Genomic DNA, 12,195 nt, shown 5'->3' with positions numbered 1-12,195 from the left:
TTAGTTATAGTTTATTTATTTATTTAATATGGATGATGCAATTTAACATGGTTCCAATATAAAGCATGAAACCGATGTGTTGCACATAGTATTTATAGTTATTGTTAATTTTCCACTCTTGTCCCTAGTTTGCCTTTACATGTACAGCGTAATTAAAATAATCAGTTCTCATTATCATAAAACCACAACACACCACAGATATGAAAGTACAGTGAAATACTATATTGAAATGCATTGATTGTGATGTGTAGTCTAAGAAGAGACGACAACAACAGCAGAACAAGACAAAACAAACGGCAAAACAATTGATATAATACAATTTGCTAAAAAAGTGACCCTGTCCCAGTTCAGTTAGGGTCACTCTGCAAAAATGCATTCTCAGCATCAGCTGTAGCTAATGAGGCTTCAGTAGTCTGACTCAGAAAAATCAAGTTTCTATCCTCCATGTCCAGTCTTTTCAGTATGAAATTTGCTTACATGTTACTGCCTCTCCACTGCAGCTCAGCAAGGAAACAGTCATGGAAACACAGGAACTCTGTCTGAAACACACCTGACCTTTTATTCAGATGTTCAGACACGGTATACATTTTTAGATCTCACCGTAACTGTTCCTCTTGACTGTTCTTTCTGTTGAAATTGACTGCACTTATACAGCTTTTTTCTAGTCTTATCGACTCTTAAAGCACCTTACACTAGAAGCAACATTCACCCATTCACACACACATTCATACACTGTCCTCTTACTACACATAGAGCACTTGTACCATACACACACACTCGTGCACTGAAGGAACAGCCATCAGAGGCAATCTGGGGTTCAGTACACTGTACAAGGCAACTTCAACATGCAGAGTTGAGGAGCTGGGGATGGAACCAATGACGTTCTGATTAGTGGACGGTTTTAGCTAACTCACACTGCTGAAGGCGGGGCCGTATACAGTCTGTGAGTTCTGAACATGAATCCTTCCTTTAATAAGAAAAATACCTATGTTTTATCAGGCTGGTGTACAATGAAAATAAGGAAAGAAACAAATGCAAATTCTTTACAGTTCAGCACTTGTGGTAACACCAAATACATGTGTAGATATGTTCCAGTTAAATTGCTTCATCTGAATGTAATTGTAGCTTTCAACTGCCTTTATCTTTTCCTGTAGAGAATGAAATGATGTGTGGCTGATTAATGTGGACAAGTGGATTGATATGCAGCTCCCCAGAGTTCATTATATGACATAATGTACATAACACTGCTCCTGTGCCAGTATGATTTATCATAAGATGCAAGACAATGCGTTACTTCTGCATCATAAATCTACAGTTACTTATGATTAGGTGTCAGGGAATGTGTGGTCTGAGGGTCGTAAAGATTGAGTTATTTAACGCTCATGTATAACAACAACTAATCAATGATGTGAAAAATCACAGCTGAGATATTTTAAAGCTCACCTCGTCTGGTGAGGCAATTTAATATTCAGACTAATATCAAAGCTCAGACGTGTCAAAAAACATTTTAATAGCGCCACAGAGTTTTGATATCACCAAGCACAGAGGAGTGAAATATCTCACTGGGGTATTTTCTGATGTAGCTTTTTTTTTTTTTACTCTACTTTGGAGTCAAGGCGTTAAAAAAAATAAAGTGTTAATCATTCGCTCTCCGTGAAACACAAAAATCAGCTTCACAACTTTTCATTGTCGTAAACCCAGATTTCTGAAAAACAGCTGGCAGCCAGGACGTGAATGGCAGCTTTTCAGTGAAATGTCTGTCAAACATCAGTTGAACAAGATCAATCACGTCTCCACTTGTGATATTTGTGGTGAGAATGTTATTTGAGAACCTGACGAGTTTGACCACACACAGAGTTTCTGATGAATGTGCAGCAACAGGAGAAAATATTTTGAAAGAAATCTCATCTCTTCTTTGTTTTTAATCTTTTATTGATGTTTATAGGTGATGATTGGAAATCTTTTCTGTTGTCGTTCCACTCTGAGAAGCCTGGTGTTCTCATTCATTTACTTTCTCTCCAAAAATGACGGCAATGGATTTTCAAACAGAGAGGCTGACTGCAAGTGCTGGCACAGATACAGACATGCATACATGCAGTTTCACACGTTCTTTGTGATCCTGCAGTATAAAGTTTAATTCAACACCTGTCATACAAACATGCAGCTCCTTTATATGTGCTTCACATAGCAGGATAAAACAGTAAAGTGATGACAACAGTGTTTCCATCCACAACAATTCTCAGGTCATTCACAGCTTTCAGCAGGGCCTACTCTGTGCTGTAGTCTGCTGGAGCTTTTCTAAAATGCTGTTACTGGTTAAATGAACAGGAAGTTGATTAAAAACAACTTACCGAAAGTTCACTAAGGAAAGGTAGAGTAGAAATTGGTCTGTAATTGTTTAGCTCAAGAGTAATCTAAATCAGATTTCCAAAGAAGAGGTTAGAAGTCTTGAAAGCCGTGGAGAAGAGTTTATTATACCAGTTGTAACCTGGGAGAGGCTTTGAAAGCAGGATTTAAACAGTTTGGTGGGGATGTGGTCTAGAACACTGGTGGAAGACTTCGTTCCTGCTAATTAGTTCACTTAGGCATCTTCTGACCTCAAAGATTGAAGTTATAGACAGAGGCCGATGGTCAGGGAGGTCCCAGGGAGTTTTAGCGCCCGCGTTAACAACACTGCCTGTTTTTCTGTGTGTGCGCTGGCAACAGCCACGGCCGTCTGTCCCATTCTTGTGAACCAGATATCTCAGTAACGCCTTGGGGAAACTCAGGGATGAACTGATTAGATTTTGGTGGTCACTGTTACCTCTAAAAACTTGTTTCTGGCCATAACTTAAGAATTCATACACAGATTATGACACAGTTTAACCCAAATGTCTACAAGAATAAAATGAACTGATGATATTTTATATGATCAAAGGTGAACTAATGTTCTGCAAAAACATCTCTGGCTACTATTCCACACTGTAACTCAAGAAGGGGAGACTGAGACTGTATTTCCTGCAACGTGGCTGGTTGGCAGAGGTGTACAACCGCAAGGTGGTAATTCTAGTTTCTTAGTAAAATGAATCTAAAGCATTTAAGACTTGATGAGTTTTTGTGAAGAGTGAGAACCGATGATGGATTTAGAAGAAGTGGAAAAATCAGCATCACAATCATCTTGGGGAAGCAGGATCATCTTTCTCTCCTGACTGCATTACTGCAAATTATAACTTGATCTTTAAAAGTCTCAAAATGAACATGTAATTTGCTTTTTCTCCATCGTCCTTTTTTTAAAAAATTTGTGTGTGAGCAGCAGTATCTAGAGAGAGTCTGAATTTATCATTAAAATCATCAAGGTCATCTGCTGAGCCGATGGTCAGTGGAGGAAAGATATTCACCAGATGTACAAATTACTCAATAACTTTATTGTTAATTGCTTCACAACATTAGTATGTGTGATGTGTAAAGACTGGTGTTAAAAAAGACACACAAGTAATCAGAAACAATATCTGAGCCTTCTGCAGGTGTTTATGTCACAGCTCTGGGAAAATGTTTGATTTCTATTAAACAGTCTTAACGTCATTATGGGCTATTATTAGATAAACTACACTTGTTTTGTCAGCAAATAATTCAGATGTTCACTGAACTGCACTTAATGAGCTGCTACAATTACAGTTTCTGCTTTCACAAGCATTACAGTCATCTGAAGAAGATTTGATTTAGGATCCACTTTCATGTAAAACACAACATTGTGTGTGTTGTGCAGAGTTATCAGTCCTCTTGGTAAAAGGAGATGTCTTTCCAGCTGCTTCACTATGTGTGTGAACTCCAGCTGTTAATATCAATACTACTTGTTTTTTTGCACACATTTGTCGATGTTGTTCCTGTTTTTTTTTTTTTTTTCTTCTTCAGCGTTTCTAGGACACTGTCCTTGTGAACATGTGACCTGCATACAATTAGGACTCATTATTTTCCTCTTTCTTACAAAAAACAAAAACAAAAGAAAAGAATAGCATCAGGGCTTTATTAGGATTCATTTTCTTTATTGCTGATTTAAAAGTTATTTTAGTGACTCTCATCTCTCAGCGGCTGTTCTCTCTCTAACAGGAAGGATAGTTTCAAGAAAGCTGCACCATATTTGGCAAAAAAAGCATCTCTCTGATTTTTCTCAGGTTGACCTGACCTCTAAAGTGCTGCTGCTTGAAAACTGCAATTGAGCTTCTTGTGTGTTTTGTTCATTCTGCAGAGGAAAAGAGGAAATTCAAATCAGAGCTCAGCAGTTCCAGGCTGACTCACCTTACTGCATTGAAACTGTAGGATATGATAATATGAAAACGCTCCCTCCCTTTTGGATAAACTTAGATCCCTAAAAACATTCAATGTGACTGTCTTCACCAGTATAGGAAGACTTATAACAAAAGATGAAAGCTTTTACATCTAAGTGTAAGTGAAGCTTGTCTTCGTTTATATCTGGAGAAATGTTGAAGAAGAGTTGCAGCATTTTGGAGCAACTAAGGTTCAGTGCCAGAAAATTAGAGTTGAAATCTAGTAGCACAACCAGCAGAAGAAATGTATCCTCAAACCAAAAAAAGAATATGTAAATCAGATATGTTACATGCTCTCACACAGCTCCCTCTCCCTCTCCCTCTCCACCCCTGCAGAGGTTATCTCCGTGGGTCGGCCTGAGGAAGATCAACGTGTCGTACTGGGGCTGGGAGGACGCGTCGCCCTTTACCAACACCAGCCTGCGATGGTTACCGGGAGAGCCCAGCGACTCGGGCTTCTGCGCCTACCTGGAGCGGGCTCAGGTGGCTGGACTTAAAGCCAACCCCTGCACCGCCACCACAGACGGCCTGATCTGTGAAAAACCTGCCGGTGAGGATGGAGGAGGGAACCAAAAAAGGAGGGAGTGAGGGAAAGGTGTGGTTGAGGAAGTAGGTCAGAGTAGATGATGAAACTCAGACCAAACAGGTGTTTGATTACCACAAGGATACCATGACGCTGTTCAGGATTTTCTTCCTATCAAGGCATTTCTGTTAAACACTGACATTTTCTGTGCTGTTAAAATAGAGAAACTGAAAATAAGAATGCAATTATATCAACAATTAGCCACTGATAACAACTAAATAAGTAAATGAAATTCCCAAAGACAGTTATATTTTTTGTGAGGGCAGCTCTATTTCAATCCACCATATAAACTTCTGCTCCATCTGTCCCATTGCTCAGGGAGCCCGCAGAGTCAGAGCGCTCGTCCCTGTAAGACTCCCTGCGCCCTACGCACCAGCTGTGCCAACTGTACCAGCCAGGCCATGGAGTGCATGTGGTGTGGTAGCGCTCAGCGCTGTGTGGACTCCTCTGCGTACGTTATCTCCTTCCCCTACGGACAGTGTCTGGAATGGCAGACCCAAGACTGCACTGGTGAGACTCTCTGATGTCCCTCCCCCACACTTCAGAGGGAAATGTTTTAGTTTTTACACCAATACGTTTGTCTGACAGCTGGAGATACTGGTGATTTTCTGGTTGGAGTCAACAGAGGAACAAAACCTAAGTTAATTTTGAATGCAGGATTATTATAGAGTATTTTTCCATTATGGTATTCCTATATTTACTGAAGTGACAGATTCTTGTACTTTTTCCCACTTCATTTTTGGTAGTAGGCCGTGTAGAAAGGGTGTATGCATGACTTTTGGATTTAATCACCCCCGTGAAATTCTTGGTGCTTTGATTTATCATCAGCATTGTAGCTCACTTGCCTCCTTGGTGACTGACAGAAGTCAAACTGACTATCAGCTATTGGCAGAGCGAATCAACGGTCTTTCGGTGCTGTGTAAGAAGTGTAGATAATATCTTCATCTTTGTTTTCATTTGACTATGATGTAATGACAGGAGACAACACAACTGGATGAGAAAGCATAGAGGTTGTAGTTATAGAGAATTCCTTTTTAAAATACATGTGGCTGGGAGCAGGGACAGTCAGATAATTAGACGGATGAATAAGGTGGTAGAAAGAACCCTATTAATACCTTTCATGATATGAATGTGTGAACATGGAGTCATTATAGGCTCCTATTGATCCCTTTCTTATCAGCAGTCAGGTCTACGCCTCTGTCTCACACACACTCACACACACACACACACACACACACACACACACAGACACACACTCCAGCACTGAGGCAGTGCCACCTCTCCTGTAGCTACAGGGCAGAAAATTGATCATCTACAATGACACATGACTGACTCGATATGAAGTCCTCGCTGCTGTCTTTTAACGTTCCTCTCATATTAACACCTCCCTGGGGATGGTGAAGGTTTTTCATTTTCACCGCTGCTTCTCCCCGTGGTTCTGTTCAGGACAGGAATGTTTGTGTACCGAGTATGTGAGAGAAGCATCATGAACCATGGAACCAGACAGAAAGTGGAAAAGCTGCCAGGACAAACTACTGAGTAGTTTCCTGTCTAAATAAGATTTCTGCAGTGGCTGCAAGGAGGTTATGTTTTCACCCGTGTCTGTTTGTTTGTCAGCAGGATTACACAAAAAGTACTGAGCTGATTTGCACCAAACTTGGTTGAGGGATGAGGCAGAGACCAGGAAAGAACCCATTAACTTTTGGGGCAGATCTGGATCATTTAGTATGAATTGGGTTTTTTTTCTCTGAAGTCTGGTGCATATAGTTTGACATTGGCCTCAGTGGAGGTCTGTGCTTTCTGAGTGCCTTTCTAGTCGTGTGTGTGTTCACCTGTATGGGTTGCAGAAAGTGACTTTTGAGAACCAGTGACAGACAGACAACAACCTGATGAGCTTAAGAAGTTCTCGGTTGGCTTGTTGGCAAATGTTTGCCTTCATCCAACAAAGAACAACAAAACAAAATGGGCATCATTAAGTGTTCATCCAGTGTTTATTGGCAATTTTATGTCTTAAACCCATCTTGCTCAGTTTGCTCATTTACTTCAGTGGACAAGTAGTTTACAATCAGTGTGTATGGGCTGAGAGAGGTGGGTCACAGAATTGGGTGTTAATTCTCAATGGGATCAGAAGTACTGGTGCATTACAGGGAACCATTTGCACAGAAAGTCCTCTCATGAAAAAGAGATAAAACTTTTGGACAGTTTGCTGTGGTGCCACACATTCAAGTGTATTCATAAGTATTTTGAACATCTTAAGATGTAATTTTAATATTTCTATATGAATCAGTTCTTGATGTAAACTGAGGAATGATTTTTAATCTGTCGGCATCTGGAGTATTCATATCCTTTACTTGCATGAAAAACAATATAATCATAAAATAGATAGCAGAAAATGATTATTTATTCTAATAGATAACAAGTCAAGACACAACACAACTAGACATTGTTGCAGCATGAGTGAACCAACCAAGTAATGCCTGTTTTCTATAATGTTCACAAATGTTTTATTTGAAAAAGTTAAGTTAAAGCACAGGCATATTTTATTTTTCAACAAGTGTCTGGTAGAAAAATGTTTCAAACTGTCAAAGATTCCCCTGAAGCAAAACTTTTTTATTGTTATTTATTTTTTTTTGTTGTTTTCTTTTTGTTAGACAAATAGTCAATGTGTGAAAGTCAAAGTGTTCTTGTTCCTGGAGTTAAGGAATAAGATTCAAAAACTTTTGCCTTGTTGTTACTGGTGATTATTATTCCTTACTGGTGCCAGCAGTCCTGAGCACAGACAGCTCTCCAGCCAGCCAAGATTGTTTTCCCTTCCTTCATTTTACCTTCAGTGCTCATATAATGACACTTTTTTCCCCCGTCTTCTTCTCCCTCTTATTATTCTTATTTGTTTGGTTACAGAGGTGTGTAGGAGGCTGTTGTTACCTTTGTTGTTCAATGTATGGCATATAATGTAAAATATGACATTTTACTTTTCAAATTCCCAGATACAGTGTTGTTGCTCTTGCTGTTTCATACTTAATGTTCAGCTTCATTCCTTCATTTCTTACAGATTAATCACATCTTGTTTTAGAAACCAGCAGCTGAAAGATTCATGACTTCTACTTTGGTCGCTTCTTTTACCAAAAAAAAAGAAAAAAAAACATTCCTTGTCAGAGGATCTAATTTGAAGTGAGCCGTTTCTTTATCAGATCAATTTGGCTCCAGGCTTTGTGTATCATTCCTATTTTTCATGTCGGCTGGAGGCTAACTACACACTCTTCAACAAAACCTCTTGAAATAATTGGCTTCAGTGTTGCCCCAGAAGTCAACTTTGGAAGTTTTGAGAGCTCCTTCAAATAGAGGCTCATTTTCAGTCTCAGCCTTATTGTGATGTTTTATGTTTAGCTTTTATAAAATGGACTTTCTTTGGCTTAAGTGACAAAATTCCAGCTTTTCTGTCAGTCTTTCACCTCTCTACCTTGAGCATCTAGTCCCTACAGCTCGTACACCTGCAGTTCTGTGGCAGTGAATTTGGCAGCTGTAAATTAGTTTGTAAATGTACATTTTCTTTCTAGACATTGGAAGCTCAACATCACTCGTCTCTATAGTTTGTAAGGTCAGCATTTATTTCTGGTGTATCTCAGCAGTAGCTGCAAGTGGATGCCCACGTTCAGGCATTTATCCTGCATCTATCCTGTTGGTACTGAAGGTGGTTGTTTTTTTCATTGTTGTTCAGTAGATGGGGAGACACAGAAAGACCTGACTTTTGCAAACAGCTGCTACAGTGTGTTAGTGAGGGAGAACAGCTGCAGTGATGTATCTGCAATCTGGGAGCTCTTAGCCCACAACACTCAGATCTACAGTTCTTAAATTTCACCAACATTTCTCATAATGCGCAGACCATAATGCGCAGCGGAGCATTGGTATCCCCATATTACTGATGCTAAGCAAGTAATTACAACTGAAATACTGGCTGTAAGACATGCAGTAAAAAGCTGAACCCATGCAACTACAGCTCAGACAGGAACCTCCAGCTCCCATCTTTACCACAGGGCAAACACAAATTATTTCTTGCACAAGTGTGTCTAAAGCAAACTGCAGTCTGTACCACAGTCTCTGTACTCCATATGTATTTGGAATCTACAGTGGTGGAGGAAATATTCAGATCCTTTACTTTTTTGCCACATGGTAAAAACACTCCATTACTAGTAAAAGCTGTACCTTCAAAACTTAAGTGTCAAAATTAAAATTACTCATGCTGCAGCAGAATTGCCTCCGTTAGTGTATATTAATGTTGTTTGATAATTATATTGTATACATGACGATGTAAAAAGCATTTAATGCTGTAGATGGTTGAGGAGGAGCAAATTTTAATTAACTTATATGTAGTTCAAACAGTAATGATGCATCATATTTTATAAACTTGTCCTATGTTTTGTTTTGTAACCTGTAACTCTAGCAGACAAACACATCTAGTGGCGTAAAAAGTACTATATTCCATCTTGAATTGTAAAAAGTTACTCTGACAAGTAGCAAAATATGGAAATACTCCAAGGGAAGTATCTTAGTATCGTACTTAGTGGAGTAAATGCTCTTAATTTCATTTTACCACTGGGAATCTGGAGACATGTTGTGTGTGCAGGTTCATTGTCATTGTCCTAACATTGAAGTGTGTGTATATAAAAGGGGTAAATGTCCTCCATTAATTGCCTAGTAAACCCTCCACAAACATCCTCCAAAATAAATGTCTGCACTTTAACCTGATAAGATTTCAACACAACAAAACCAGCACAAACTGCACAAAAATGGGATTATAGACAGGTGTATTGGATTACACACAAACACACACACACGAACGCATGCACACACACACACACACACACACACGCGCACACACACACACACACATACACGCTAGATGATGGTTATGTTGTTTTTGTTGATATTGGTTTTGCTACAGAGAAATAGCCTTATTTTCTCAGAGGCAATCTTCACAAGATGTGTGTGTGTGTGTGTGTGTGTGTGTGTTTTTCTGTCTGTCCCTCATGATACGTGGGTAGCTTCACATGCTAGGAGAAGAGAAGGCATCTTATGGCTCCTGCACTTGATGTATTATGTATGGGGGGGGCTCACAGATCTGTATGCTACTGGCTGCAGCGATGCTAACTGTCAACCACTGTAGGAGCAAATGGATTACACAAGATGAAGCCAGATGATACGAGCTATCCAGGGACACCAAGTATCAGACCTGGTGTGATGAACAGAATGTGGCACAGAGACAATTGTGCTGAGAGAATTTTTGAGAAGATGAAAACTCCCTCAGCAGAAACAAGGCATTTTTTTTCTTTGCAGCAACATTGGTAGCCTAAGTTCCTCAGAAAATTTGTCATCTGTTGTGTTTAGTTTTCCTCTAGGTTATTTCTGTCAATGACGACACCTGATACACTGATTTCAGCAGAGTCATATATTTTGGGAAGGTTTTTGGAAACGAACAAAGTAGAGTAGAAGCATATATAAAGGCAATGAGTCTCAGTGACAAGAGACGGCTTTCAGCTGCAGATGTTTTGAGGCTCTGTGTGTCCTCTTGAATTTGACCTACTTACTACATCTGTGTCTTTTTTGCTTATTCTTACTCGCATGAAGATGTTAGAAACCCAACAGATCTGATGTTGCCTGACTTTGACCAAAAGTGATTCTGAAAATTCAGTTGATTAGTATATTTTTGAGACTTTTCACTTTTTCTTCGCCACAGCTGCTAAAGAGAAGCAGGTGTTACTGTATATTTTCATGATTTTTTAACAAATCATACCAACAGACCAATTATGCGCTGTGTCTTTGTATACACAGATATACTTGTTCAATTAAGTTCTCGTTGTTAGCAAGGGTTTAGCCTCGTAACATTCATCTGTTGAATTTTTATTTTTCCATCTGTCTCTGAATCATCATCTATTGTGCACTTATTAAATTAGCCAGCCCAAGCTCATAATTTAATTGCAGTGGAATGCAATAAATTGAAATTAAATAACAGCTATGCCTCTTTCTTCACCTCCTGTCGAGAGTACAGGAAAGTGTTTACCTTGCTGCTGAGCTGTGTGAAGTCAGAGTAATCATCCCTTTTTGAAAGAAATTACAGGAACATAAACATCTGAGCAGGTTTAAGTACATAAATCAATGTCATTGTTTTTTATCTCGATAAATATTCACACAGGAGAAAAATAGCTGGAAGTCCAACAGTCTCATCTTTGGAGCATGACTGGAGTACACATTAGGTTTTCAATCATGAACTGTGTTTTCTACCCTCATGGGAAATGCAGGCACCATCCAAAAGGACAGTTACTATATAAATAGCCTGAAGTTAATAGCACGATGTGCAGCTAAATGTTTGGTGTTGATGACGAAAACCAAAGCCTTGTAAACCCTCAGGCCACCTGCATCCATGCACCTGTATCCATTTATCTCCCTCTCATCCTCTTCTACCCTGAGTCCATGAGACTACATGAGACAATAACCTCTCTTAATTCTTTCCATGTGGAGCACAGATGAAGCCAGATAATTGGAAATGCTGCTAAAAATAGAAAAGACCACAAAGATAAATTATAATATTTGCACAAATCACAGTTATGTAAGTGAACATCTAAGGACTTCACGTTTTCAGTCCACGCAGGGATTTGTTTTCGCCTGCTGTCTCTCACTCCTGTATGAGCTGCTTTCACCTCCTTGGGGCCCATTTCATCATATTTGTGGTATGCAGGCTGGTGCCTGAATTATTCAATCCATTTGCTCTCACCGATTTTGACATGTTTCTCAAATGAATTGCAGTCAAGAGCTGCAAATGCCCATTGGAATGTGTGTTTGTGGAGGCAGGGTGTGTGCAGAGATTACATCTGCAGCAGGATATATTTTAAAGTGTGAGGCGTGAGTGTCGTACTCTCTGGTATGAGTGTTCTCATCTTTCTCACAATCATTCCCATATTGGTGATAAAAGTGAGAACCCTGCAGCGACAAAGTAACAAACTTACTTTGATGAAATGTGATTCTGCAGCGTTTTGCATGTTTTTTTTTGTGTGAACTAAGTTCCCACTTGTTTTGAAGTAATTGCTTCGCAAAGCCAGACCACATCTCCAGAGAGAAAATAGGTCACCAGGGGCTGACATATAGAGACAGACAACCATTCTGTCGCCAGTTAACCTAAACCTGCAGGTTCAAACCCAGAACCCTCTAGCTGTGAGGCGAGAGTGCGACCCACTGTACCACTGTACTCCACTCACATGTAGTACACTACACCACACCGTAGTACACTGTGGTGTACTCACTGCTGTAGAGCGT

At 39.6% G+C, this 12,195-nt stretch overlaps 1 protein-coding gene across 4 annotated transcripts in view; it reads left to right on the top strand.

The window, feature by feature from the left end:
* The window catches only part of atrnl1a (attractin-like 1a), a 249,853-nt gene that overhangs the window by 71,225 nt on the left and 166,433 nt on the right, over positions 1 to 12,195 (top strand). For all 4 annotated transcript variants that reach the window (XM_071479994.1, XM_071479995.1, XM_071479996.1 and 1 more), the window contains exons 17-18: positions 4,641 to 4,854; positions 5,206 to 5,397. In XM_071479994.1, the coding sequence (XP_071336095.1) occupies positions 4,641 to 4,854; positions 5,206 to 5,397 (406 nt within the window). The remainder of the gene's footprint in view (positions 1 to 4,640; positions 4,855 to 5,205; positions 5,398 to 12,195) is intronic.

The sequence above is a fragment of the Trachinotus anak genome, unplaced genomic scaffold (genome assembly GCF_046630095.1).
Source record: "Trachinotus anak isolate AG129_WGS33_773 ecotype Australia unplaced genomic scaffold, CSIRO_AGI_Tana_v1 ptg000007l, whole genome shotgun sequence".
In the NCBI taxonomy this organism is placed as follows: Eukaryota; Metazoa; Chordata; class Actinopteri; order Carangiformes; family Carangidae; genus Trachinotus; species Trachinotus anak.
The sequence above is the reverse complement of the archived record's forward strand: the minus strand, read 5'-3'. Positions and strand labels throughout refer to the sequence as shown.